General features: G+C 59.8%; 3 protein-coding genes across 12 annotated transcripts; all 3 read right to left on the bottom strand.

The window, feature by feature from the left end:
* Positions 1 to 2200: 2200 nt before the first annotated feature.
* On the bottom strand, positions 2201 to 7795 carry FAM189B (family with sequence similarity 189 member B). 4 transcript variants are annotated; one of them, XM_043568530.1, is made up of 12 exons: positions 7068 to 7795; positions 6813 to 6869; positions 6506 to 6616; positions 6281 to 6400; positions 6036 to 6143; positions 5351 to 5523; positions 5124 to 5223; positions 4724 to 4793; positions 3995 to 4546; positions 3412 to 3480; positions 3047 to 3300; positions 2201 to 2954 (listed from the first exon to the last, which is right to left on the bottom strand). In XM_043568530.1, the coding sequence occupies exons 1-12, from the start codon at positions 7290 to 7292 to the stop codon at positions 2781 to 2783; spliced, it is 2013 nt and encodes a 670-aa protein (XP_043424465.1). In that variant the 5' UTR covers positions 7293 to 7795; the 3' UTR covers positions 2201 to 2780. The 4 variants fall into 4 exon arrangements, with proteins under 4 accessions (XP_043424465.1, XP_043424466.1, XP_043424464.1 ...); XM_043568531.1 differs by having other exon boundaries at positions 3412 to 3417; positions 5351 to 5526; positions 7068 to 7772; XM_043568529.1 differs by having other exon boundaries at positions 5351 to 5526; positions 7068 to 7771.
* A 437-nt stretch (positions 7796 to 8232) lies between these two features.
* SCAMP3 (secretory carrier membrane protein 3) lies at positions 8233 to 13469 on the bottom strand. The gene is made up of 9 exons (XM_043569225.1): positions 13200 to 13469; positions 12798 to 12875; positions 11805 to 11927; positions 11590 to 11710; positions 10659 to 10787; positions 9864 to 10023; positions 9660 to 9761; positions 8987 to 9104; positions 8233 to 8693 (listed from the first exon to the last, which is right to left on the bottom strand). Exons 1-9 carry the CDS (start codon positions 13263 to 13265, stop codon positions 8547 to 8549), a joined length of 1044 nt encoding a protein of 347 aa, XP_043425160.1. The 5' UTR covers positions 13266 to 13469; the 3' UTR covers positions 8233 to 8546.
* Positions 13470 to 13834: 365 nt separating this feature from the next.
* Positions 13835 to 22745, bottom strand: CLK2 (CDC like kinase 2). Of its 7 annotated transcripts, none has more exons than XM_043569217.1 (13): positions 22469 to 22745; positions 20674 to 20843; positions 19730 to 19958; positions 18956 to 19043; positions 18541 to 18607; positions 18252 to 18368; positions 17299 to 17465; positions 16440 to 16534; positions 15613 to 15742; positions 15425 to 15507; positions 15181 to 15260; positions 14904 to 14994; positions 13835 to 14367 (listed from the first exon to the last, which is right to left on the bottom strand). In XM_043569217.1, exons 2-13 carry the CDS (start codon positions 20841 to 20843, stop codon positions 14182 to 14184), a joined length of 1503 nt encoding a protein of 500 aa, XP_043425152.1. In that variant the 5' UTR covers positions 22469 to 22745; the 3' UTR covers positions 13835 to 14181. The 7 variants fall into 7 exon arrangements, with proteins under 7 accessions (XP_043425152.1, XP_043425154.1, XP_043425157.1 ...); XM_043569219.1 differs by having other exon boundaries at positions 18956 to 19040; positions 22469 to 22722; XM_043569222.1 differs by having other exon boundaries at positions 13835 to 14668; positions 22469 to 22603.
* Between the last annotated feature and the right edge of the window lie 136 nt (positions 22746 to 22881).

Genomic DNA, 22881 nt, shown 5'->3' with positions numbered 1-22881 from the left:
AGCACAATAGGGTGTGTCTGGTGCCCCGCCCTACCCCCTGGGCCTGATGCCCTGGCACCTTATCGCAGCTCCCTGTCCTGAGGCCCTATGCCCACTCCCTATCCCCGGTGCCCTATCCGCACCCTATCCCCGCACCCTATCCCCGGTGCCCTATCGCCAAAGACCTATCCCCACGCCCTATCCCTGCTCCCTATCCCCGGCCTCCCTGGTGCCCTGTCCCTACGCGCTATCCCCGCTGTCTACCCTGGCGCCCTGTCCCTGTACCCTGTACCCGCGCCCTATCCCGGGTGCCTTATTACCGGTGTCCGCACAGTGCCTGGCACTGGTCCCGTGCGCAGTGTACATTTGTCGAATGACTAAGGAATGGATAACTTTTACAGACTTCCTTCCCACTCCACCTCTCAAGAAAACCTCAACCGGAGGCGAAGGGAAACCCCTCCGCTGCTCGTACCGCGGGAAGGGCGGCCCAAAGAGCCTGGGCTCAGGGCGTCGGCAGCCCTTCTGCGCGCAGCCGCGGGATGTGGGGGGCGGTACGTGGGCGGGACCTCGTATAGCCGGGAGGCCGGCCGCGGGCCCGTTCCGCGCGCCTATTGGCCGTCTCGGGGACGGACTGCTCTCGCTGGCCAGCCATAGTCCCGATGGGGCGCAAGCGTATTCGGGAGTGTACGCGAAAGAGGGCGCGGAAGGCGAGAAGCGCGCATGCTCCCGGGCGCCCGGCGAGAGCGCACTGTAACGGGCGACGGGGGGCGGAGTCCCCCGCCGAGTCCAGCGTGCCGGGGCTGGGCTGCGTTCCTTAGCTGGCTCCTTTGGGAGCCTCGGGGTAGGGAACAGTCAGCGCCCGGGAACTGTCCCGCGGGAACCCCAGTGCCCAGTTCCTCCCACCGCGTGGCCGTCCGGCCGCGCCCCAGCACTCCCTGAGGCCGCTCGTCGTGCTGGGGAGTTGTTCCAGAAGCTTGGCCGCCTGACGCCGCGTGCGCGCAGCGCGCCGCCCTGCTCCCCGCCCTCGTACGCGCCCTGTGGCTGCCCGAGCACCGCTCCAGTAACTTGACAATTAGACCCAGCGCAGTGAGCAAAAACAAAAGCAAGCTGATGCTGGGTAGTGGCAAGTGCGCAGAACAACGTGGCACTGACGCAGCAGGGATGCCCAGTAAGGTGGGGGGGGGGGGGGCACGGCCACAGGGCACAGGTGTGCAGGGGAAGGAGGGGCGGAGCGCTCGTGTGAGGCAGTTTCCCGGAGCAGCGAGACCGGCTGTGCCTGACCCCATCGTGTGCTGGCGAGTTTGGAGACCATTGTAAATACAGCGGGAAGCCATCAGACTTCGGCAGGACTCGATGTGACATGATTTCTTATCACTTTGCCGAGCGGAGAATGGATTTTAGCAAGAGTGGAAAGAGACCAGAGGCTGGGAGGGAGGGGAGTGGCTTGAACTAGGTAGGTGGTGAAACACGCGTGAATTCAGGATAGGATTGGGTGTGTTGGATGAGGGAAAAGATGAAATCAGAATGATTCCTAAGCTTCTGGAATGTGCAGCCGGCTGAGCGGTGGTGCTGTTGATCGAGATGGGAACAGTGGAGGAACAGGTGCTGGGGATGGGATGTAAGGGTTCACCTGTGGCCACGTTGAGTCTGAAAGGTCCCCTACACATCCAAGCAGAGATGTCAAGTTGGAGGTTGGAGCTCGTGGAGGAGTCAAGGAGAGTTGTCCGTGGACACGTAGATTATTTAAAGCCACAGGTTTTGGGAGTGCCTCTTGCAGACAGAAAACGGAAGGGGGTCAAGGGGAGAGTCCTGGGGTCCTCCAGCACTAAACCGCTCAGCAGAGGTGTCGGAACTGGCAAAGGAAACCGAAAGGGTAGAGGGAAAAAATGGGAGAGCATGAGGTCTTCAAAGGGCAAAATTCAAGGGGAAAGATGCTGATTATCCGGGTTAAACGTTTCTCAGGGGTCAAGTGACATGCAGGCAGGGGAATGGCCACTGGGTCTGATACCTTTTTGGCTACGGAACACTTTTTCGAGAGCAGTGCCTGGGGAGGGGTGGGGATGGGACCTGACTGGAGTGTTCAAGAAGTGGAGGGCAGGAAGAGAGAAAACATTTTGCTATGAAAAGGAGCAGAAACACAGATAGCTGGAAATAAATGTCTTGAGGCAATTTTCTTAACTATGAAGGATGCCAGAACAAATTTCAGTGGTGACCAAGATGATCCAGAAGAGAAGGGGAAAATTGAAATTTATTGAAGGCTTATTCCGTGTATTCAGAGCTTTACAAACATTCATCTTCACGATGTTTTATGGATCAGGCAATTGAGGTTAAATAACTCGCCCAAGGTCATGCAGCTAGAGGTGGCAGAGCTGAGAGTCCCCCAGATTTTTTGGACTCTTCATGCCTTACCACCCCATTACACAGGCACACAGCCCCCCTGTGCTTAAGCACTGGGCCACGCCTTTGCCCTGGCCATAGTGTCCCTGTCAAATCAGAGAGAGCTCTTTCATGCTGGGGGATAAGACTTTATCTTCCTCTTCCAATGCTGTAAGCGGGGGCCTCTCCCCCACAGCCTGAATGCCCATGCAGCACAGGACAGCAGCTCCCCTGGTCCAGAGGGGCAGAGCCAAGCAGCAGGAGCCCCCGGAGGTAGGAGGCAAAGGGATACTTCTGGGGGTGTTCAGCGGGTTTCTTTTTGTGTCAGCCAGTGCGTGGGGCGCTGGGGGTTGTTGGTCCCAACCAGCTGGTGCCTGTGGCCCCAGCATTCACCCGGATCTGTTCACAGTGGCAAGAAGCCCAGGTCAGAGCCCTGTCTCCCGGCTGCCCCCGTTGAGGCTGAGGCTGTGGGGGCGGGTGGCACGCTCCAGCCTGCGAGCAGACAGAAGGCGCCGCAGGGAAGAGCCGGAGCTCAGGTCGCCACAGCTTCGAAGGTGGAGGCTCTCTCGGCCTGGCCGGCCCCACGGGCTGTGGGGCACCTAGAGGGGGACGCAGGAGAGGCCATCAGTGTGGTTCAGCCTGAAGCCCCGGGCTTTCCTGGGTTATCTTCCCAGACTCCCCTAACTCCCACCTGCTTAAGCCCATGGGCCCCATTGCCACTGGGGTCTGGGGCCTTCTTGGACATCTGGAAGAAACGAGTGACCAAGCCCCGGCCTGGCCAGCTGCTCTTCAGGTCTCCCAGGGAGTGGGCAGGTGCAGGGCCCGAGGGCAGGGGGACCTTTCGAAAGGTGGGCACAGGGCGCCGTTTCTCGGCTGAGCGGGCACGTAGCAACTTGGGAGAAGGGCAGCGGGCTAGACGGAAGAGGCAGGCTTCAGAGCAGAGCCCTGGAGAGAGAGAGAGAGGGAAGAAGAGAGAGAAGATGGGAAGGGAGGTGCAGATAGGGCCAGGCAGCACTCCCCTACCGCCTGGCCCCTGGGCACCAACCACAGCCTGACCTGTATCTGCAGAGGAAACGGAAGCAGCTTCTTCCTCGAGCACTTTGGTATAAAGGTCCCTGAAGTCAGCTGGGGAGGAGATGGAGACGGTGCAAGTGCCCAGTGGACACACCCATTGATCGCACCACCCTCGGGGAGAGAGCTCCAGCCCCCAAGCCCCGTCCTCAGCAGCCTGCCCACCGGACAGGAACTAAGGTGGTCTCGCTGGTGGCCGCACCCCCCTCAGTTCCCGGAGCCCCGAGGAGCCCCGAGGGCAGTGATGAGCTGATGAGCGCCTGCTGTGCTGCCTAACACCTCTAGGGGAGGGGGTAGGGAGCTGAGGCCCGGAGGGGTAACTAACTGCGGCCCAGTCATGGAATCGGGTTTCAGAAATCATCTCTTTTAGCCACTCAGTTATGATGGTGCGTTTTCAGGAAGCGAACACTCCAGAAGTGCCCCGGGCAGGAGCGAACTCACCCTTTTTTCCGCCTCTGGCACCTCAAGGGTGTCCCAGATCCTGGCGGGATCACTGGCCCCAGACTCCCCTGACCGCCCGCCTGCTCCTGAACCCTGGGTGGGGGACGGGGGCGGGGGGGATGCTCACCGGTGTCGCTGGAGGTGGTGATGCCCGGGTCACTGTGGGACCGTGGCAGCAGCAGCGGTGGCGGGGGAGCCGGATTCGGAGGCCGGTGCCCCGGGGGGGTGAGGGAACCTGAGCTGTCGCTGAAGCGGCGAGTGGGGGCGCGGGGAGGGGGGGCCGCTGCCGCCCCCGGCCGGCCGCCGCCCCGTGGGACCCGCCGCCTCAGCTCGGGGAAGCAGGGTCCCACCCAGGGAGGCCAGCCTTCCAGCCGGTGGCAGCTGCGGGCGGCCGTGGGGGCCCCCAAAGGGGGCGGGGCCTCGGGGGCGGAGCAGGAGTAGGAGCGGGCGGCCCTGGGGGGCCTCCGCGGCAGGGGGCTGTCCTCGAAGGGGCCGCGCAGGCCGCAGTCCAGGCTGAGGCAGTAGCCGGCGCGGCTACGCTGAATGGAGCGGAAGAGCACGTAGTCGACGGAGCGCACGGAGCCCTGCAGCTCCAGCAGGCACGAGTCCTCCGACGGGCTCGAGCCCCCGGGGAGGTCACCGATGGCGGACAGCGCCAGAGACCCGCTGTCCATGGACACTGTGGGCGGCAGGGGGCGCGGGGCGGTACCGGCCCATCAGGGGCCACTCTGCCAACGGTTCCGCCTCCAAGGAGGCAGCTCGAGTCCAGGGCTCCACGGAGCCGCCCAGCGGGCCCCAGCTTGCTCGGCCGTCCCAGGCCGCCCGGCCCGTGCTCGCCTCCCCCCTTTTTGCTCACCGTCTACGATGGAGGCCACGCGCTCACAGATGCAGGAGCCGTCGTGAAACTGTGGATCAAACAGAGTGGCCTGCGGAAAACACGAGTGTCGAGGGGCCAGCCCTACACGCCGATCTGGCCACCCCGTGTGCGGGACAGAGCTCTGGACACCCAGATTCCAGTCCAGCTTTGTCACTTTGTGCGGGTCAGCTATGTGGGCCTCAGGTTCCACATCTTTAAAGTAGAAATGGTACTTCGTGCTCCCTCCCAACCTTACCACGGAGAGATCAAAGATGACCCTGCACGTGCTGGGGTGACAAAGACCATGAGCACTACTGTTTTCTTTGTCCAGGCACAACAGCTCACTGAGCTTTTCGGGCTCTGTCCCAGCTCCCCAGGCCACACCGAGACCCGCTCTCACCTGGCTGTCTCCTCGTAGCCCCATGACGGCCTCATAAGAAGGGGGACAATCAGTAGGGTACAAGGGCACCGGGCTGTCCATGGAGCCATTGTAGGTGATGCTGGGAGGGGGAGGCAGAGGAAGGAGCCTGGCAGAGCACTCCTACTCCACAGAGCTCCCTCCCTGCCAACCCAGGTGGCTGCATTGCCCCCACCCCCCCACCCCCGCAGGACTCTGCCAGGCCTCACCTCTGGGCGTCTGTTTCCGAGCTGCAGGTATACTCTGGGGGGTAGTAAGGTGGGGGGGGCACCGGCGGTACAAATTCCTCCAAGTCCAGCATGGTGTGTAGCAGAGGGGCTGGCGGCGAGGACGTACAGCCCAGAGACCCCAAGGGGCCTGAGGCTGAGCGCTCTGGGGCCAGCTGCTGGGGAGCAAGCAGGTCAGCAAGGCCGATTTCTGGGAACACAGCCCCTAGGCTCCTGCACCCCTCCACGGCGTCCTGGCCCTGCCCCCTCAGGCAGCTGGGCTCCGGCCCCTCCCCCAGCCAGCACCAGCTCTTCCTCTAACGTCTAGAAAGTCCTGGCTCTACGGCCCCATCTCTGTCCAGAATTGCCACCTGTCCTCTCCTCCTGCTCCAACACTGACCCTTTATCCTCATCCCCACCTAGGACCTTCCTTCTGGACTCCGCCCAACTTGTAGTCTCACTGTTGGGTCACATACTTCCCCACTCCCTGTCCTTCTCCTCCTCGTCCTCCCTTGGACGCCTCCCTTGGATCTAGCTACGCTAGATGCTAGACGTGCCTAATACATGGCCTGCAGCCTCCGGTGCGCAGAAGCCAGTGCCGTAGCCCCCATCCCCTTGAGCCCGGTCCCAGCACATTCGCCCCTGCCCCCATCGTACCTGGTTGGCTTTGACCCCAGCTCCCCCTCACCGTGTGCACGAGGTCCAGGGAGAAGATTTGGATGCAGCAGACAATAGCTGAGAGGGTACAGATGATGGCGGCACAGATGGTGAGCCCGCAGACGCTGAAGAGCAGGTTCTGGAGGAAAGAGGAAGACGGATGGGAGAGGGGCCCGGGGAAGGGTAAATCCCCCGAGTTCTGGGCTCGTGAGGCAAAGGTGAAAACCAGGATGGTGGGGGAGAAAGGAAGGGCTGAGGTGGGGCGCGCATGCTCACCTTGAGGGCCCCTCGGGCTTCGTCACAGGTGGAGTTGGGGGCAACCTTCAGTTCCTGCCCCGACTCTGGACAGGGCCGAAGCAGGGGAATGGAGGGGCAGCACACACAGACCTTCCCTTCCTGAGTGGGAGTGGGGAGGGTGAGGGAGCCTGAGTCAGGACAAACCCAGGGGTCCTGCACACCTCCCCCAACCAGTTCTTTCTGACCCTCCCTTCTCAGTCTCACCATGGAGCAGTGTTGGAAGTCTCGGGCCAGCTGAGCGTTCTTACAGGAGAGAACAGAGCCAGCCATGCTGAGCATGACACAGAGCACCGAAAGCAAGGAGAAGAAGGAGACCTGGGGGAATCAGGTGCACACTCAGGGCTGGGGCCCTCAGAGGTGCCCTCTACCACGGGTGGGCCCCTCCTTCACAGACATTCATGCCTGGCAGGCACAAACTGCACAACCAGTTCGCTTCTCCCGGGCGTCTGTGGGCCTCCCCTCGGGTGCTGGGCACCTGCCTCCCGGTGGGCACCAGACCCTAAACACCTACCACTAGAGTGAATGGCCGCTTCCAAGACACAACGCCAACTACCCCGGAGAACGCCAGCTGGGGACAGAGTGGGTACAGGCTCAGCCTGGCAGGGGGAGGCACCCGAGTGACCCCTCACCACAGGGTGCGCCCAGCTCTATAGGAAAACCAGAAGCCCAGAGGAGGGAGGAGGGACCAGCCCCTGGACTGGCAGCTAGTGTGGAGGGGTGGGGCCCCAGGAGCCTACCCCACCCAACCACCGTGCACCCAACTCACCGAGAATCCAGCCCAAGATGGGCAGGACCTCTTGATGCTCTCGGTGGTGGTGACGGAGGAGGCCACCATGCTGAAGGTGACCACCAAGATGCCCAGGAGCACCTGAGCCAGCCCCAGCGTGAGCAGGGCCTGCAGCCAGGGTCGGTGGAGGCGGAGGTGGGTAAGGCCCCGGGTGCTGGGTCGACTGGTCAGCGAGCGGCTGGAGTCACTGGGCGAGGGCATCATGCCTGCCGCGCGGTTGCCTGCGCCTCGCTCGGGCTCCACCGGCGCTTGGGAGCATCTCAGAGGCGCCCAAGGCCCCGTCCTCTCTCTTCTCCACCCTCCTCGCTCTAGAGCCGACCTCCCGGATGGGTCCCCTGGGGCATGGCCCAGGGCCTCCAGCTGGGCGGGGGCCCAAGGGAGGGGCGTCACGAAGGGGTCGAGGGGGGCTCCCTCCCCACCACGGGCACCGGACGGGCACCGTGCCCGGGACGGCGATGAGGACGCGGGGGCGCCGGCTCATCGCATCTCCCTGGAGAACAGGGGCGCCGAGAAGGGCAGGTCCAGGCGTGAGGAGAGGCGGCGGTCGGGAACGCGGGGCAGGGCGGGGAGGGTGGGAAGAAGCGGGGAGGGTTCCCAGGGGCCTGAGACCGCCTGGCGGGGAGAGGCCGGGGCGCCGCCGGCTGCCCGGCCGCCCGCCCCGCTCCCCCCGCGCGACTCGCTGCGCTCCCCAGTCCCGGGCGGCAGCAGGTCCTGCCCCGCGGCGGGGCGGGGCGGGGCGGGGGCGGGGCTGCGCGGTGCCACCAGGGCGTCGGCGTCCGCCCGCAGGCCCCGCGCAGAGGGGGCGGTGGGGGCGGGGGCGGGGCGGAGCCTGCGCGGTGCACCCCGGGAGTCGGCGTCCGCCCGCAGGCCCCGCGCAGGGGCGGGGAGGGGGAGCCCCGCGGGGGCGGGGCCGGCGCGGGGCACCCCGGGAACGGGCGCCCGCGCCGGCCCCGCCCAGCCCCTCGGGCCCCGGGCCCGCGGCGTTCCCGGCAGGGGCGGCGGCGCCTTGGCCGTCGGTGGCCAAGCCGCCCGCGCCCGGCCTTCCCTTCGAAGCTCGCACTCTGCTTCCGCCTCAGACCCCGCCGCCGCACTCCGCTTTCTCTTCCAAAGACCTGGTTCCCAATAAAGATGCCGGAAACGGGGATTTGAGTTCCAGTTCCACTTTCTTTTTATTTAAATAACCGAAGCAACAGCCTTGGCACAGCAGAGGGACGCTGGGTTGGGGTGTGTAAGAGCTGGCAGTAGTGTGGCCTGATTGGGGGGTGGCGGGGCAAGCGGAGACTGGGTCACAGTGGGCTTCCCGCATCCCGAAGTCAGGGTTAGCAGTCACGGCCGTGGGAGCGGGGGGCACTAGAAAGAAGGCCTCGAGCAGCGCGCCTCACCAAGTCCCAGAGACCTCAGGGAGGGGGGCTAAGTGAGCTCCCCCGAGCGGCAGGGCCAGGGCAGCCCCGACGGGCGTCAGGGGGCTCGGAAGGCATTTTCGGCAGCCCCGGCGGCTGCGTTGGCAGCTGCGGTTCGCACCGCAGGGTTGGAGAAGACCCCAGCGGCAAACTCTTGCTGGGCCTTCTGAAAGCTGGCACCTGTGCGCCGGTACAAGGAGTGGATCTGCAAGAACATGGCGCGGTCATTACCGTGCGCTCTGCTACCGTTATCCCCACCCGACAGCACCACCAGCACTCGCTGCCGCTCTAGCTATTCGTCCTTGGCTCCCTCCCAAAACACACACACACACACACACACACACACACACAACCTCCCCAGAGGTCCATTAGCAGAGAAGCCTCCGGTCAGCCAGGCCCTCCCGACTTCCTCCAGAATGACCGCCCCTCCCCAGGCCCCGAGGGGCCCATGATCTCACCCTTCCCGCCCACCTCCCCACCTCGAACACAGCCTCTCACCCGCTTCAGCATCACAATCCCCAGTACAGCGATGCCAGTGAAGAACAGGGCGACCAGCAGCATGAGCACGGCCACCGCCGGGTTGGCCTTCAGCACCACCAGCGCGGAGATCCAGCCACTGCCAGGAGGGGAAGGGGGCGGCGGTGAAGAGGGGCCACTCGCGGCAGGGCCTCAGTCCTCCCCGTTTCTTGGCTGGCTAGGGAGCAAACGTGCCCTATTCCCACCCATCCCACCAGGGGTCGCTCCCCTGTCAGCCTGGCGGCTCTCCAAGTACCAGGATCCCAAACTACAACCACTCTCTTCAAAGTTCACTCCCAGCTTCTGAACGACTGGCCGCGGGCTCTCCAAGCCTTTCCAGACATCCTCGCTCCGAACGGGCCTTTCTGTTGAGGGGGTCTCCGTCCCCTCTTCAAAAGTGCTTACGCATGCTTCCCCCAGGAAGCCGTCTCAGGTTGGCCACATGCACCTCTCCTCCCCCAAACCTACGCCTGTCTAGAATTCTGACTGGGCTCTCTATCCTGGAAGTAGGTCCTATCTCTCTCGTGGAGCTAGCACCTCCCAAGCGTAAAACACCACACCCCCTCCTCCTGAACAACCCCTACCCCAGTACCCAGGGCTGACTTGGTCTGGCGGAATGAGGGGAAGGGAGAGGGTGGATGGCAGCTTCACGGACCTGAACCCCCAACCTGGGATGCCAATGGCCTGCAGGACAAAGAGCACATCCTGGACGAAGAAAATGAAGAAGAAAACGAAGAAATTGAATGAACTGTCGCTCCTGCGGGACAGAAAAAATGGGGAGGGTGGGAGAAGAGTTAGGGCAGGAGCAGCAGACGTGGGGCCCACCTAAGGTTCTCCACCACCCCTGGCCTCAGCTTACCGGAAGGCCTTATACATGGGCCGGTACCAGCACACAAAGGAGCAGGGTGTGAAAAGGAGGGCCCAGAGGATAGAGAGCCCGAAGCCCGAGCCGTTGCTGGTCTCCACGCAGAAGCTGGCCAGGCAGGCAAGAAAATTCAGAAGAAGAGCCAGCGTGCTGCCTGAGGGACGGAGGCGCAGGATGGTGAGCCTGGATGGCAACGAGAGCCCCCCTCCCGTAGGAGCCCCCCACGCCCTCCTCGGCAAATACGGCAGAGTAAGGAAAGGGACTCCTGCCTTCACCAAATCCTCAACTCAACAGGGGAGACAGGTCTCTTTGCAAAGACATTTAAAGGACTCAGAAAATGTTTACGCACCGGAACAAGAGGCGGGGGAAGACAAGAACACACTTTTGCTAGGAGGCCGGAGAACAGCTTCTAGATACTACAAAAGGAGTCGCCCAGGAAAACTCCTGGTGAAATTAGCCTTAAACTCAGAAGTTGAGAGGCGCTTGGGTGGCTCAGTCGGCTGAGCGTATGACTTCAGCTCAGGTCGTGATCTCACCATTCAGGGGTTCGAGCCTTGCATCAGGCTCTGTGCTGACAGCTCAGAACCTGGAGCTGCTTTGCATTCCGTGTCTCCCTCTCTCTGCCCCTCACCTGCTCACACTCTCTCTCAAAAATAAACATCAAAAAAAAACCCCTCAAAAGTCGAGCAGAGATGAAATGCTGAGTTCTCGGAGAGTGGGCACCGGGGCAGGAAAGATGTAAAGGTGCTACCTGCACTCTCCCTCCCGAAAAGGCTTGTCACTACTCACACATCCAGAGGTAGTACATGGTGGATACGGTCTTCTGAAATTCTTGGGGGATCTCCATGGAGATGTCCTGGAAAAAGCAGGGCTGGACTGGGCAAAAAGAAGGTAGAGGGGGCCAGTTGTTCTGTCGAGCTGTAAGGCACAGAGAGAGCGGGAAGACCCCGGAAGTGAGGCAGAGACCAACAAAGGAATCACCACCCTCCCTTCCGCCCCAGGTCCTCTCTTCCATCTCCAGTTCAGGGTCCGAGGAGACAGAAGAGAGTGGCAAAAACAAGGCCGACAGTGTTTTCTATTATTGGCGACTTCGAAGGACTGTCAAGCGCTTTGCGCGGAGGGCCTTGTGTGTCCCTCTCACAACAGTCCTGTCCAACAAGCACAAACGTTATGTTACCTTTGTTTTACAAACAAGGAAACGGGGGCACCCGCTGGCTCCGTCGTAAGAGCGTGTGACTCTTGATCTCAGGGTCGTGAGTTCAAGCCCCATGCTGGGTGTAGAGATCACTTAAATAAGTAAGTATTTTTTCAAAAAGTAAGAAAACTGAGGGGCACTTGGGTGGCTCAGTCGGTTGAGTGTCCGACTTCGGCTCAGGTCGTGATCTCACAGTTTGTGGGTTCGAGCCCTGCGTCGGGCTCTGTGCTGACAGCTCGGGGCCTGAAGCCTGCTCCACATTCTGTGTCTCCCCATCTCTCGGCCCCTCCCCTGCTCATGCTCTGTCTCTCTCTGTCTCTCAATAATAAATAAATGTTAGAAAAAAAAGTAAGAAAACCGAGGCACTCAAGATTAAGTAACTTACCTAAGCGCTCATAGGCAGGGAGTACCCAAATTCAATTAGTGCCCAAATTCCAAGTCAGCAATGTGGCTCCAGAGCCCACTCGCTCACGTTCGTTTTGCTCCTTGTAAGTGTGGAACACGCCCCGCCCACGGACCGCTTACCGGCTGCGCCCCCCAGGGCGGCGTGCTGCAACTCCCGCTCCCTCCGATCCAACTCCTCGGCCTTCCGGTTCAGCTCCTCCTGCTTCTTTAGCAGCTCGGCTGTGGCTGCTGCAGCTGAGGCCTGCCCAGTGTGTGCGGGGCGAGGGGGGAGAGATGTGAGCCCTGGGCCCAGGTCTGGCCCCCACAGCCCACCCCCACTCACACCTGCTGTTTACCTGGGTGCCGTAGGAACCATAGTTTTTGGGTTCTGTAGGGCTGAGCTTTCTGGAGGACTGCAACGAGGGAGCCGAGGCGGGAGGCAACGGGGCCGCGGCCGGAGGCTCATACGCTGGTGGGGGCTGTTGGTTTTGGAAAAGGCCTTAGGGATCACCTGATCCCTCCCGACGAAGGTATCCAGAGACTGTCTACCTCTGCATCTGGGTCCCCTTCCCCGCCCCCTCCCCCACAGAGAGCCAAACCGGTCAGCCCTTACCACCCCTCACATCCAATTCCTTAGCCGGAACTCGAGACACTCATCCACCGAACCCACCCCCTCCACTTTTTAAAGCTCTTGGCTCTTATTTTATTATTATTATTTTTAATATTTATTCATTTTGAGAGAGAAAGCGTGGAGGACAGGGGTGGCGGGGGAGGGCGGGAAGGGGCAGAGAGAGAGAGGGAGACACAGAGTCCAAAGCAGACTCCAGGTTCTGTGCTGTCAGCACAGAGCCCGACGCGGGGCTTGAACTCACCGACCGTGAGATCATGACCTGAGCCAAACCCGGAGGCTTAACCGACTGAGCCACCCAGGCGCCCCTCTTTCTCTTTTAAAGTCTCGGCACTTTCTACTCCAGTGGAACAACAGGTCCAGCCCTCACTGCTTGCCTTCTGGAGGCACACCTAAGCATGACTCGTTTACTCAACTCCAACCAGTCCCATAATTTACTTTGTTCAGAGAAGCCTCCCCAAACACAGCCTTGGTTCAGGCCCTGTCAGTCTCCAGCCACCCCCCACCCCCCGCCAGGACTACCACTGGGAGCTCCAACGGGATCATTGACCCTGGTGTCTCCAGAAGGCTTAGGCAGCCCAGGGCGGACCGGCCTCTCTCAGGGAGTTAAGATCACAGTGTCCCTTCCTCTGCACGCAGAAAAGTCCCCTGTATCCCGACAGAGTGAGCTTACTGGCACACCCTCCCCTTCCTTGTCATCCTATGCTCTCCAGAACCTCACCTCCCGGGTCTCAAAAGGGTTGTAGACGTCAAGGGTGGCATACTGCGGGCTGGGTCGGTGCTGGATCACCGCTGGGTCCTGCGGGCAGAGAGCTGCGGCTCAGCGGGCACCTGGTGCCTCTGGTGCCTCTGGGGGAACTGACGGGGGCCTCTCCTAACGCCTGTGGCTCGTTGGAGGCCACGCCGTTGCCCCAGCATTTGCCCCAAACCCTTCACCGCGCTGTTAGCACCAGCTCCTTACAGGGGCACGGCCCGCCCCCCGCGTGCTCACTGGTCTGGAGTCACCGTCACCCCCACGTGGCGGCCCTCCCCCGGCACAAATGTCAGGAATGGGAATACAACAAGTTAGCCCGTCCAGAAGCGAGAGGAGTCGGCCGAGCTACCCAAAGAAGGCCGGCGTCACCTGAAAGGGGTTGTCAAGCTCGCCGGGGCCGGCGAAGGGGTTTCCGCCGTCTCTGCTCTGAGCCATGTTTGCAACTGCGGCCTGGGCCGCCCCTGCCCTCCACGCCCCTGCGCGGCGGCGGCGGCGGCGGCTCCCGGAGCTCCCTCCGCTCCCGTCGGTCCGCCCGCTCCGCCGTGCACGGATTGGCCGCGGAGACCGGAAGGGTCCCGAGGATCCCCGCAGCGGCGGCCGGCTGCGCCTGCGCCTCCGCTACGGGCGAGGACGGAAGCGCCCCACGTGACGCCGCGGCCCCGCCCCGCAACGAACTACACGTCCCGGCGGGCCCCGCGTCGGAGGGCGGGCCCGCCAACCGGCTGGAGCCGCCGCAGGCCCTGCGCACGCTTCCGCAACCGGAGTCCGGCTGCCCCGGGCCCCTGCCCCCCCGCACAGCACTCAGACGAGTGCCCCCGACTGGCCCACAGGAACTCCCCGGCCACCGCAACCCTCTCGCGACACACCGGACGAGCCGGCGGCCGGGCTCAGGACGGTGCAGGGGGGCGAGGATGGACCCCCTGGGCCCACAAACTCAGAAGGGTGGCCGGTCTTCTCATCCCTCCAGCCCGGCGTCCCAGACCTCGAACTCCAGGAGTGGGGGGTCGCATGAAGCACGTCATTTTTATTTCACAAAGACTGTACAAAATTCCTTATAAAACATGGGATAGATGCCACCCGGTCACCTCATCCTGCCCTGTCCAGCTCAACAGCGAGGGGGCAGGTGACGGCGGGAAGAGTGTGGGAAGGAACAGCATTCTGTACAAGGCTGGGGACGAAGCAGTAGGTACAAGTTCTTCCGTATTTACACTATTTCACATATTCACAGGTATACAGGGAGCCAGGAGGAAGGAGCTGGCTCCGGCTCTGTTCTCTTATATAAAAAAGCACCAGTGTCCTGGACTGGACACCCACTGCTGCAGGACACGCAGGGGGGCCCAGGGCCTGATCGTCACCGACTGATATCCCGACTGGAGTCCCACAACTTGGTGTTGGGTGGCTCAGCCCGAAGGCGGGCGAAGAAAGGATGCTGAAGGGCTTCACCCAAGGTCAGCCGCTTAGCAGGTTCATACTCTAGCATGCTTTCAATCAGATCGAAGAGCTGGTGGTGTTCCTCTGCCTCGGAGGTCAGATACCGCTGGTGGTGGAGGGCAGGGAAAAGGTGAGGCACGACGCCTTACAGTTCCTGCCCTTTTTCTTCAAGGCCCTAACTTTCAACCTCAGAGGACCAAGCCTCTGCCGTTATGAATGCTACTGGGAACACGACCTTACGAGCGCTGCGGATACTACTGCTCAGCTCCCTCCCACTAGCACCATTACTCCTTCATACTCTCTGAAGGTTCTTTCTGCTTGTACATCCTTGTCAACGTCATGAATCTTCTTTAGCTCCTCGTTAAAATGTAAGCTCTTCAAGGGTGGTTTATTCTTTTCTGTCTGACCTACAGAACCCAGGACATTACTGTGATCTCTGGTTGGCTCAAGAAATCCACGGCTATCTAACCTCCTTCCCTCCACAAAACCACTCCCGCGTAGCTCTACGATACCCCGACGGGCATTTCAGTTTCCCCCCTTCTTTCCTAACCCTCTCTCGTGAAGTGCAGTCCAGGGGCAAACCACCTGAAGAAGGAAATGCCCTCTGGCCAGTGGGCGCAAGGTATCCCCAGCCTGGCTCACCCGCAGTGGTTTGCAGTTTTCTCGCACGTAGCGCCCTGCTGATGTGTTCTCATCCCAATCCAGGCGGCCCCGATAGAAGTATTTCTGCTTCCTAGAGGGGAAGGGGAGGTTGAAGAATCAGGAGGTTCCTTTTGTTGGGGGACATTTCCCTCATTCCCCCATCTTACAGTAGCTGGGAGGAGGGAAGGTGTCAAAGAAAAAAGAAAATGATGTGAAATCGACCCATTTCGAGGAGAGAAAGGAAAAGGGGTTAAGCTCCCCCCAACTCAAGGTTCACCTCGTCTTCCGGATCATCCGGGAAGGGATAGGACCCAAGATCCTTTCCATCATGGCTAGATGCTCTCTGTTGTCGTGCGTCTGCGAAACGAAGACAGAACTGAGCACGGTGCTGCAAACGGGCTGCTGAGGACCAGCTTCCGGGATGATTAGCAAAGGGGAGGAGTGAGCAGACAGGTCCCTGGCAGACCAGGAACCCAGGCAGGAAAATGCCAGGTGGGGACATAAGACACTCCACCGCTTACCTGGAACAGGGTGAAGCCAACATAGTACTCGAAGATGATGCAGCCTATGCTCCACACATCACAAGGCTGTGACCAGCCCAACTCTAGTGGGAATGGGAGGAACAAGGTGTTAGACGGTGCTTAGGGGGCCCCACCCTCCCCACCGCCCACCCTCGGACGAGTCCATTCCCCTACTCGCCCCCACTCACCGAGGATGACCTCTGGTGCTCGGTAATGGCGAGTGGAGACGATGGTACTGTGGTGTTCATGGTCAAAGGTGGCACTACCAAAGTCCACCACCCGCACAGCTGTGCTCTTCACGCTGCGTTCATCTCGTTTCTAGGAGCAGAGCAGGAGGAGGATGGACCCAGCCACCTGAGACCAAGATTCTACCACTACTCTTTAGAGTGCTTTCAAGCCTGAAAAAAAGCAACTTCACCCCCTGCTTGCTCCCATGCACAAAGGAGAATCTGCTTTACAGCTTCCCCGTATCCTGCAGGTGACTTAGGAGTGGGATCATGGGAGAGCACACAAGTCCCTGCGTATGCGGACATTTCCCACGCACTGGTACTACGGTGCTTCTGAAAATAGGTCCAGAACTGAGCTTTCCTACAGAGAAAAAAAGTCCCAACCAAGTATCTCGAAAGCATTTGCTCTCTATTGGAAAGTTCTCTGAGCTCCTCCTTCCAAGTTCTCTTCCAAATTATATCTTCTTAAATCTTCAAAAAAATTTTTTTTTTGTTTATTTGTGTTTGACAGAGAGAGACAGGGAGACAGAGAATCCGAAGCAGGCTCCAGGCTCCGAGCTGTCAGCACACAGACCGACGCAGGGGCTCGAGCTCATGAACCATGATCATGACCTGAGCCAAAGTTGGATACTTAACTGACTGAGCCCCCAAGCGTCCCTTAAATCTCTCCCTTTCACTCTATTTTGGTATTCGGGCTTACCTAGTCAGAGCCATACTGGGAGAGAACATGGGAGAAAGTAACAGGGAGGAGAGAGGGGCTTTAAGGCCCGGCCGCCTGTCCATCTTACCTTCTCTAGGTTGTAGGTGAGTTCATAGTCTGAATTCACAAACAGAATATTTTCAGGCTTGAGGTCCGTATGTGTCAGCTTGTTATCATGGAGGACTGCAGGGGAGAAGACCAGGTCAGGGTTGTTCTAGGTGGCCAGGGCTAACTGGCACCAGTGACCCCAAGCTTGGTCACCTGGCTCAAAGTTGGTGAGGAGGCAGATCCAGAATCACTAGGCTGCTTTCTGCCCTACTTCCAAATGAAATGCCTGGTCTAAGAAGCACAATGCTTATCAGTATCAGAGAACAAACATGATTCTCAACTGACGTACAAAGAGTTTGCTACGCACTGCAGTTCTGTTCCTTGATGTGCGTGCCTATCTGACGTTCCGTGAATTCAACTCTGGGAAACTGCATAGTCAGGAAGACCCAAGGGGAACCATGTACTTGTGTCTGGACCCCCCATCTGGCCCCTTGTTTGCCTTAGTCCCTGGCCGCACCTGCTCTGGTGGAAACAGAGAGCATCTCAGCTCAGACAAATGTAAGCCTCTAGCTAGGGCAGACTTTTTGTCTCTGTGCTTGCAACCTGACTTCTACTTTCCCAAGAGAGGGAAATGAAGGAAAAAAGAGGTAATCCGATCAATGCTTTGATTTCAAAGGCTTTCTCTTCCAGCTCCTGCTAGGCTGGATGTGGAGGAAGACCAATCGATGACGGTGAGAACACTGGTCAAGGAGTTAAGGAGGTGTCAACATGACAGTGAATGAAAGAACTGCAGATAATCGAGCTGACAGTTTAGGGGCTTCACCACTGCTCACTGACACAGAAGAGGCCCAACGGAGGGAGGGGCTGCCCCAGAGTCCATCTCGGCCCGCCCCACTCACACTTGACGGCCTGGCACAGCTGGAAGGCCATGTGGCGCACTTGGTGGATGGGGTAGGGCAGGTAGTTGTTGTCTTTGAGGAAATCGAAGGTGCTAAGGCCCAGGAGCTCAAAGGAGATACACATGTGGCCATGGTAGTCAAACCAGTCAAACATCTGGACACAGAGGCTGAGAAGAGATGAGGGAAGGGGGAGGTCTGATGAGCTCCTATCTGCCCACCACCCTTCCGACAAGGAGGGGCTGCAGGGCAGCTGAGTCCACATCTGCGGGTAAAAACCTGCCGGGCAGTATGACCAACAAATTCAGTTCGGCCAGCGAACGGCCTTTCTGGCAGACCCAAGGTTCACACCATTTTCCTGCATCATTTTAAATAGTTAAAAAAGATTCCATTTGCTGAAGAGCTGTTGGTGCCGGTCTCCGGTGTGGACCCTGAACTGTCAAACTGTCATTCCTAAACCCTGACCCCGGCTCCCACTCCTGAGATCCATTCACCGTCGGCTGCCAGTGGGCCCCGCGTTTCTACTGGCCGTCTCCTTAATGCCCTTCTTCCACGTTGGCTTACAAAATTTGGCGCGTGGACACAAATATTACACGTAAATGTCTGTCGCCTCAGCAACACGGTTCTAGATATCAAAAGGCTCAAGTGATTTTTCACGGAAAATGTTGATTCTCAGTCTCGGCCATTTCCAGGGCAGAGCTCTACAGAGGCCACCCTGGCTGGAGCCAAAGTGCAGAGCAATCTAAGTGCCCTGACAACAAGGGGAACAGACTAGACAATGTCACACACCCTCTCTTCCTGCCCTAATGTCCTACTAGTCTAAGATGATGACGAAAAGATGAATGGATGAGAAGGCCCAGGACTCCCCTGCCTGCCTAACCCAGGCCGGGAGGGTTTGGGTTCTCCTGTACAGGAGTGGAGCCTCTCAGACCCCCACACACCCCCCTGCTGCTTACTTCTTATTGTCAGGGTCCTTCTCGTTGATCTTCTCCAGGACGTTGATTTCAAGTCGAGCTGCTTCCTTATACTTTTCCACGTTCTTAATGATCTTCAGGGCGACTCGAGCCCCACCCCTGTGGTGGCCAGAAGAGGTTTTTGCTGGGTCATCGAGAACATCTCAAAATGAACGGGGCTGTCCGGGGGTTAAGAAATCCTACCTTTGGCCAATCAGCAAAAACACCCCCAGACTGACCCTCAGCACCTCTCCACGCCTAGGAGTACAGAGCAGGGAGGGGCTATAGTTACCTGCGATGGTCGACACACTGGACAACCCGGCCGAAGGTCCCCTCTCCCAACGTGCTGACAATTTCATCTGAAATGAAACAGAGCAGGGTCGGGGAGAGGGAGGGAGAGAAGGTGGGGAATGAGCTGAGTTGGAAGCAAAAAGGGTATGGCAACCTGGGGTGAGATGAAGGAAGGGGGAACAGATACAGATGGTCACAGGGGAAGAACACCCCTGTGTGAGTCCCACCACCTTTAACCCAGGGGCCATGAGAGCTGGGAGTGGACAGCAGAGGTCAATTCTCAACAGCAACTCAAACCACCCAGATAAACAACACCACTGAGGAAAGGCAAGAGGCTGTGACTTGGGTTGGCTCGGGACGTTAGGATGGCTATGGGACCATTACAGGCTATAGGATTGTTACGATTTGGCTTGTACATCGCTCTTGTAGCCAGTCCCCGACGTGGTAGATGAGGTGGCCCTCAGCGTCGTCCTCTACACTCTTGGCTCTCCGGCTGCTGTGCTGCTGTCGGGGGGCGGGGGGGGTCGGAGCAAGCCAGGTGTCGGAGCGGGGGCCGGAGGGAGGCGGGGTGGGTGGTGGAGGGGTCACCGGTCACAGGCGCCCAGCCAGGGGGGACAGACGATGATGGGGGACAGTGGAAGGGAACACGTCAGATGCAGTAAGGCGGATCGGGGTGAGAAGAGAGAGCGGCGCATAATCCCAAGTCCCCAAACCCAAAACGGGAACAGGGAGAGGAACGGGCAGAGCAGAGAAGTGGTGTCGTTGCCAGTGTCACCCGCAACCCCATGCTCTACACAATGCCCTTCCAGGCAGGCACCGATCTCCCTTTGCCCCCACCCGAGCCCACCTACTGAGGGGCCGTGGAGCCCAGAGCTTGGGGGAGAAAGGCAATTCACAGGCAAGGTCTCCACTACAGAGTGGAGGCGTCTGGGACAGAGGAGCTGTCCCCAACACAACAGGCCCAGCATGCCGAGGAAGGCACCGGGGTACAAATGCTCCGGCCCGGCCACCTCCAAAGCAGATTCCAGGGCCCTCCGAGAGCTGGAGAGCTTCCGAGAGAGCAGAGACTCAGTGCCCACCTCAGTGTTCCTGCCCCAGTGCTCAGCTAAAAACAAGGGTACTTCTCACTTACCAGGGTCCTAGAGGGCCGGAGAGGAGTGGGGAGAGGAAGGGCCTGGGCGAGCACTCACCGAAGACGAGCGGCTGAACGTCCGGCTGCGCCGCCTCCGCCGCCTGTGCTTCCTCCGGCTGCTGCGCTGGCTGCGGTAACTGCTGTCCTCCCGACGGTACTCATAGGAGTGCCGGTAGTCCGCGTCGTAGCACGCTTCTCCCCGGTCCCGGCTGTAATCGTTGCGCCTATAGCTGCCACAGTATCGCCGGTCGTACACCCGCCGGTCCGATGAACGGTCATCGTAGCTGCTGTTGGACAACAGACACCCATTAGGTGCATCTGTTCAGGCCACACTCCTTGCCCCACGACAGGACGAGGTCCTCCCTCAACAAGGACAAAGAACGATGCTGGAAGAACTGCTCTCAGACACTCATGGGGTCATTCTGAGGACCAAGGACCAGAGGAGTGAAATCATTAAGAGCAGACGAGGATCCCCACACCTGCATGCCACCAAGACCCCCGAAGGGACACAGGCAGAACCGCTCCCTCTGGGGGCCTCCCCCGCCCCCCACCTGCCACTAGTGACATAACAGATGGAACAAAGAGCCATTTCTTTCCTGAGTCGTTCCTGACTGACATCCAGTTTTGCTCCAAACTATCCTTAACCCACCCCTCCCACGCTGAACACGCAGACGCTCACTTTGTCTTGTCTGTTACGTCCTTAGCTATCTCTAGACCCGACTCTTTTACACTTCCTCTCCCTTCGCCCGAGACACTTCACCCTGGTTCTTGAATTACACATCCTGCCCCAATCCAACCAAACCTGCTAGATGCTTCCTCAGCCCCTTACCACGCCCTTCCTCTATGATAGCACTCTTAACACCACAGTGCAAATGGCTCATTCTGGTAACAGCCCTGAGTGGCCCCTTACCCCAACCGCTCAGCATCTAACCAATAAATCTCTGCTGAATAAATAAATGAGTGAGCGACCCCGAGGAGGGGTTTTTCCCCCTGAAGCCTCACCTCCGGGAACGGACGTGGTAGCTGTCTTCCCGCCGGCGCCGCCGGGTCCGGTCACTGCTACTTGACCAGGAGCGGCTTCTTCGTCTCTTATGCTTCCGGCTCCGATAGTGTTCGTGGTAACTCCCCCGGCTGCCTCGCTCTGAGGAATGGTACCTTCGGGGATGAGGCATCTGGAAGAAAAGGAGAAAGAGAAATAGTGGAGACAGGCTCGGAGTTTTCGGAGCTCCCCTCCAAGCACTGGCTGCCCCAGGGGCGCGAAGCTGCTTTCTGCTGCCACTCCCACCTCTTTTCACCTCCCACAACTTCCTTGTGCTCACGATTCCTCTTCAATGGGAGTACGTATCACTTGACAACTCCGCTAGAAAACTCTAGGAGCCTGCCCCGCGCCCCCAGCCCTTTCCTCTCATTGCTCTATGGACTTTCCTCAAACTTGGCTCCGTGAAGTCTTCGGGTCGGGGCCACAGCTCATTCCAGGTGAGACTGTGTAATTGATGCACACTGCCACGGTTCACCCCTGGCCGGAGTCTAAGCTCCATCGGCTGCATGCGAGTTCCTCACGACCCACCAGGGTAACATTTTAGCATATGCTATCACAATACACGTTTTACAATGAAGAGTGTATCTCTACCTCCCCAACTAGACCATTCTGTGTCCTGTGGGCAGCAATCCAGCATACCTGGTTTCTACATGCGGTGGCATACACCAAATATAGGCAGGCTCCAGGGATTTGGGTCTGACCTCTTGAACTGCCTTAGTCAACTCTCACTGGCTATCACCACGGGCCAAACTCTCCTCAAAACTTTTTAATACAGAAGGCCCCAAGCTGCAGTCTGATTTCCATTTGCCCCTCCCCTCCTGCTTAGGAAATAGAGAATAACTGGTTTTTAATTAGTATCAGCACTGCTTGGCTAAAAGCTGGCCTCCTTCCAGTTAGTTATTGGAATCGGAATGGCATGGTGCACAAACGCTTTTCTTCCTTAAAGGAAAGAAATCAAGAGAGAAATCACTGTCACAATCCAGAAAAATAAAAATATGACAGCAAAATAAAATTCAACAGGCCCAGGGACTGAAGTCTTGGGGGCGGGGGGGGCTAGGTGTGGAAAGGCTTAATGATTCCAACATCTGGCTCTCATTCTGAGCTTTCTACTTCCCAACCTCCTCAAATCGAGGAGGGTGATATCGGACTCGGTCCTGGTCTAGAAGGCCTGTGGCAAAGACGCAAGCTGCAGATTTCACCCCCCCCCCGCCACAGGGTAACCCAAGCTTGTTCAGCACAGCCACACAAACATCCTCTCCGCACACGGCACACGGCCACCAAAGTTTCTCACGCCCTCCCCCCCACCAGAAGCACCTGCAGTTTACCTTTCCCAACTTATAAACCTTTCCCCCTCCTTTCTCGCTCAGAAAATCCAGAACGAACTCTTGGAGTCAAACTCCTTCCATGCCCTCCCAGTGACACGGCGGGTCCTCCTCATCTCCAGCCCCGCTCCAACTTTGATATTCTGCTCTTTCTCCTCTCGGGAACCGCTCCCCTCCCTGCTCCATCACCCCTTCCCCTACTCGGGCCCCTCCCAAGTTTGCTGGAGGTCCTCCCGGGTCCGCCCGGGTCCCTCCAAGGCACGCTCATCTCCCACCTCTGCTCCCTACCCCTCACCTCCGCCGCTTTGCAGGTCCCTACCCTCCTCCTCCTCTCCTCTCGCCCCGCCGCCGTGCCCCCAGCCCAAGGCTACCCCCGCCCGCCCCGCGGTCGCCATCTTTCCGCGCGGCCCCGCGGCCCGCCAGCCCGCGCGCTCACCGTTCTGGCGGCGAGGCCCGTGCGCTTGTCCCACAGGAAGTCCGTGATGGCGGCGGCACTGCGGCCGGAGTCCCGGCACCCCCGCGGCGACGAAGTGCGGCTCCACCCCCCCCGACCCGAGACCCTGGGACCTCCCGCCTCGTTCCCGGGCTCCGCTCCAGTCCCGCCCGCCCCGGCTCCGTCCCCGCCCCCAGGGTCCGCTCGGCGCCGCTCGCACCGCCCCCGCCCGGGGCCCGATCCCAGCTCGGTCTCCGGCTCTGGCCTCTCCGATCCGCCGCCGCCACCGCGAGCGCGCACGCACGCACGCACGTACGCACGTCCCGCGCCCCCGCCCAGCTGCCCCGGGCCCCGCCCCCAGGGCGCGCACGCCGCCGCGTCCTCGCGTAGCTGGCGGGCGCGGCGATAGGAGCGCC

This window comes from Prionailurus bengalensis, chromosome E4 (assembly GCF_016509475.1).
Source record: "Prionailurus bengalensis isolate Pbe53 chromosome E4, Fcat_Pben_1.1_paternal_pri, whole genome shotgun sequence".
Taxonomy (NCBI): domain Eukaryota; kingdom Metazoa; phylum Chordata; class Mammalia; order Carnivora; family Felidae; genus Prionailurus; species Prionailurus bengalensis.
This window is presented reverse-complemented; position numbering and strand designations above follow the sequence as displayed.

Coding starts and splice junctions, on each gene's coding strand:
- FAM189B (XM_043568528.1), bottom strand. CDS start 7,292: ATGATGCCCTCGCCCAGTGACTCCAGCCGCTCGCTGACCAGTCGACCC. Junction 5,527..6,035: donor CCCTGGACCTCGTGCACACG/GTGAGGGGGAGC, acceptor CTTGCTCCCCAG/CAGCTGGCCCCAGAGCGCTC. Junction 3,481..3,994: donor CACCACCTCCAGCGACACCG/GTGAGCATCCCC, acceptor TCTCCTCCCCAG/CTGACTTCAGGGACCTTTAT.
- SCAMP3 (XM_043569225.1), bottom strand. CDS start 13,265: ATGGCTCAGAGCAGAGACGGCGGAAACCCCTTCGCCGGCCCCGGCGAG. Junction 11,928..12,797: donor ACCCTTTTGAGACCCGGGAG/GTGAGGTTCTGG, acceptor CAAAACCAACAG/CCCCCACCAGCGTATGAGCC. Junction 9,105..9,659: donor ATCCCAGGTTGGGGGTTCAG/GTCCGTGAAGCT, acceptor CCCTCCTGGCAG/TGGCTGGATCTCCGCGCTGG.
- CLK2 (XM_043569217.1), bottom strand. CDS start 20,843: ATGCCTCATCCCCGAAGGTACCATTCCTCAGAGCGAGGCAGCCGGGGG. Junction 18,369..18,540: donor CAGTGTGTCGACCATCGCAG/GTAACTATAGCC, acceptor TGGCCACCACAG/GGGTGGGGCTCGAGTCGCCC. Junction 17,466..18,251: donor AAGGACCCTGACAATAAGAA/GTAAGCAGCAGG, acceptor ATCTCTTCTCAG/CCTCTGTGTCCAGATGTTTG.